At 47.4% G+C, this 3,184-nt stretch overlaps 1 protein-coding gene across 1 annotated transcript in view; it reads right to left on the bottom strand.

Annotated features, from left to right (window-relative positions):
• RAB1A (RAB1A, member RAS oncogene family) overlaps positions 1–3,179 on the bottom strand; it is a gene marked incomplete at its 5' end in the record, with an annotated part of 4,484 nt that extends 1,305 nt beyond the window's left edge. Inside the window, 2 exons of the mRNA XM_015415743.1 lie at positions 1,292–1,423; positions 3,171–3,179. Of these exons, the coding sequence (XP_015271229.1) occupies positions 1,292–1,423; positions 3,171–3,179 (141 nt within the window). The remainder of the gene's footprint in view (positions 1–1,291; positions 1,424–3,170) is intronic.
• Between the last annotated feature and the right edge of the window lie 5 nt (positions 3,180–3,184).

Here is a 3,184-nt window from a genome sequence, read left to right on the forward strand (position 1 = left end):
CTCGGATGGGAGACCGCCAAAGGGTTGCTATGCAGAGGCAGGCGGTGGCGAACCACCTCTGCCCCAACATGGAGCCCGGGCTAGCCCGATCTCGTCAGATCTCAAGAGTTAAACATGAGTCGTCCCTGGTTAGTGCTCGGATGGGAGACCGCCAAAGGGTTGCTGTGCAGAGGCAGGCGGTGGCGAACCACCTCTGCCCCAACATGGAGCCCGGGCTAGCCCGATCTCATCAGATCTCAAGAGTTAAACATGAGTCGTCCCTGGTTAGTGCTCGGATGGGAGACCGCCAAAGGGTTGCTGTGCAGAGGCAGGCGGTGGCGAACCACCTCTGCCCCAACATGGAGCCCGGGCTAGCCCGATCTCGTCAGATCTCAAGAGTTAAGCAGAGTCGTCCCTGTTTAGTACTCGGATGGGAGACCGCCAAAGGGTTGCTAGGCAGAGGCAGGCAGTGGCGAACCACCTCTGAACATCTCTTCCCCTGAAAGCCAAACGGGAGCATCATACATCAGAAGCAACTTGAAAGCAAAAAAAAAAAAGGGGGGGGGAGCAGTCGCTGTAAACTAAACTTTTTCAGAGATGAGTTCATTATGTCCAGCAATTAATATGCTACTATTGAAATGTTTCTCAGTGTTATAAAATTTACCTCTATATCCAAACATGCAGCTGGTCTTATCAAGACTATTGGAGAACGTTTGTTCAAGTACAGTCAACAGCTACTAAACCTGTGCCTTCCGCTTTCAACTTTACCCCTACCTCTTGAACGGGACTAAGATGTGTGTGTGTGTGTGCTAAGGCAGAACAGATCTGCAGCTCTGTGTCAGGCATTGGCTAAATCTGGTACATGTCCTTGAAAAAGAGCAGTTTCTGTCAGAGCTCTCTCAGCCCCACCTACCTCACAGGGTGTCTGTTGCGGGAAGGGGAAGGGAAAGGAGTTTGTGAGCCGCTCAGAGACTCCTTTGGGTAGTGAAGGGCCATAGGGTATAAATCCAATCTCTTCTTCCTCTTCTTCTTTTACCACCCCCTTTGCATCTCACACCTAATCCAATCATGCCTGCTACTGTCATTTGCCTGCTAATGTCATCTGGCATCTGACATCACTCCGCTCTCCAAGATATAAGGACAGCTGGACTCACGTTCTAGCTGGATCTGAAGAAGTAAGCAGTTAAAACTTAAAAAGAAGCAGCAAGCAGTGACTCACGAAAGCTCACACCCCGTCACAAATTTTGTTAGTCTTTTAGGTGCTACAGAAGCCCCCAGAACACGATCTCTCCCCCCCCGGCCCCCGACTTACCTTCGCTGTTGTGTAGTCTACTACTTTCTTTGTGGTCAGATCACACTTGTTCCCTACCAATAGCTTGTTAACGTTTTCGCTGGCGTAGCGGTCTATTTCTTGCAGCCACTGTTTGACGTTGTTGAAAGACTCCTGCAAAGGGGGGAGGGGGGAGAGAAAGGGTCAAAGGAGGCTCTCGGTGGATCACTGCAGGCCTAGAGATGTAAAATTTCCGGAAATTTTGAAGCTCTGAAAAAAAAAACCCGTTTCCCCCCCTGGGTTTTTTCGGGGGAAAACGGAAATTTTCGGAAAAATTGAAAAAAATGCTACATTAGCATTTCTTTTGTCTTTTCTAGATTGAAAGTCATTCTGTTACTTTAGGAACATAAAATATGACTATGGACATTTTTACTTGGCATGAAATTATCACAACTAGCATATTAAAAATATAGTGTATCCAAACAATTATTACAAACAGAATACCCACCCACATGCAAAAACAAAACTGAAACCTTTTTATTGTCTTCTGACAATAGCACCTCCTAAAGGAAGAAATGCATCTTGCATTGGAGAGTTCAGTTTGTAACCTAGGACTTGCTTGTCCTCAGTGCACAGAAAATAGATCAATCTGATACCATATATATATGAAATTATTTGGAAAATATTTGAACACCTTGTCTTAAAATATTTTATTCATCATGTTAAAATAAAACATTCTATAATTTTCTTTTTTCAATTTTTCGGAAAAAAGCAAAAAGGCTTCAGGGAAAAAACGGAAAAAAACCCATTTCCCCCCTGAAATGTTCTGTTTTTTCCCTCGGGTCTTCACATCTCTAAGCAGGCCGTTCAGGTTTGGAGGTGGCTCTGAGTGATTGTGAAGGATTTCTGGCAGGTCAGCTCAGCGCTACGCTAGCAGGAGCGTATTTAGCCGGTGGGAGGTTACAGAAATGAGTGTTTCAATGCGGAGACCAAGGCTGGGTCCAAGAAGCAAGGGCAAAACTTTGCTTCTTGCACGAGATCTCCTGCCTGCCGTTTTTATTGTACCACCGAGCCAAGGCTCTGAGGCTAAATCGAGGGAGAACAGGGTTTGATTCCCCACTCCTCCTCCACATGCAGCTGTTGGTGTGACTTTGGGCCACTCACAAGTTCTCTCAGAGATGTTCTCTCTCAAGGACAGTTCTGAAAAGAGCTCTCTCAGCCCCACCTTCCTCATAGAGTGTCTGTTGTGGGGAGAGGAAGGAGATTTTAAGCCGCTCTGAGACGCCGAGTGAAGGGCGGGGTATAAATCCAACCTCTTCTTCTACTACTACTACCCCAGTGCTAGGAACTTATAGAGTTCCTGGGCTTAATCTAAAGTGCCGATCTTGACTTTACCAAAGGAACTGAGAGCCAGCAAAGTTATTTCAGGATCGGAGCCGCGTGCTTTGCGTGGGCTACCCGTTACCCACATGGATAAAGCTACGCTGCAAAGATATGTTCAGAAGTCTGCTTTCAGACACATTACTGACGGGCAGTTGGTTCAGGGCGGACAAACGGGAACGCTACTTAACACAGAGAGTGACTCAAATGAGGGATTTGCTGCCAGAGGGTGTTGTGATGGCCACAGGAATGGACAACTTGAAAAGAGGATGAGACAGATTCATGGAGAAGTCTGTCAATGGCTGCTAGCCATGGTGACTGAGGGGAACCTCCACATTCAGAGGCACTAATCCTCTGGATCCCAGACTCAGGAGGCAAGATCGGGGAAGGCCTCGGCCTCTATGCCGTGTTGTTGGCCCTCCAGAGGAACTGGCTGGCCAGTGTGAGAGACATGATGCCGGACTGGATGGACAGCTGGTCGGATCTAGAAGGCTCTTTTTATGTTCTTACTTCCTGTGTGCCAGATGCACAGGGCGCTTACCTGATCCGTAACAT

This window comes from Gekko japonicus, unplaced genomic scaffold (genome assembly GCF_001447785.1).
Source record: "Gekko japonicus isolate JY-2015 unplaced genomic scaffold, Gekko_japonicus_V1.1 scaffold5460, whole genome shotgun sequence".
In the NCBI taxonomy this organism is placed as follows: domain Eukaryota; kingdom Metazoa; phylum Chordata; class Lepidosauria; order Squamata; family Gekkonidae; genus Gekko; species Gekko japonicus.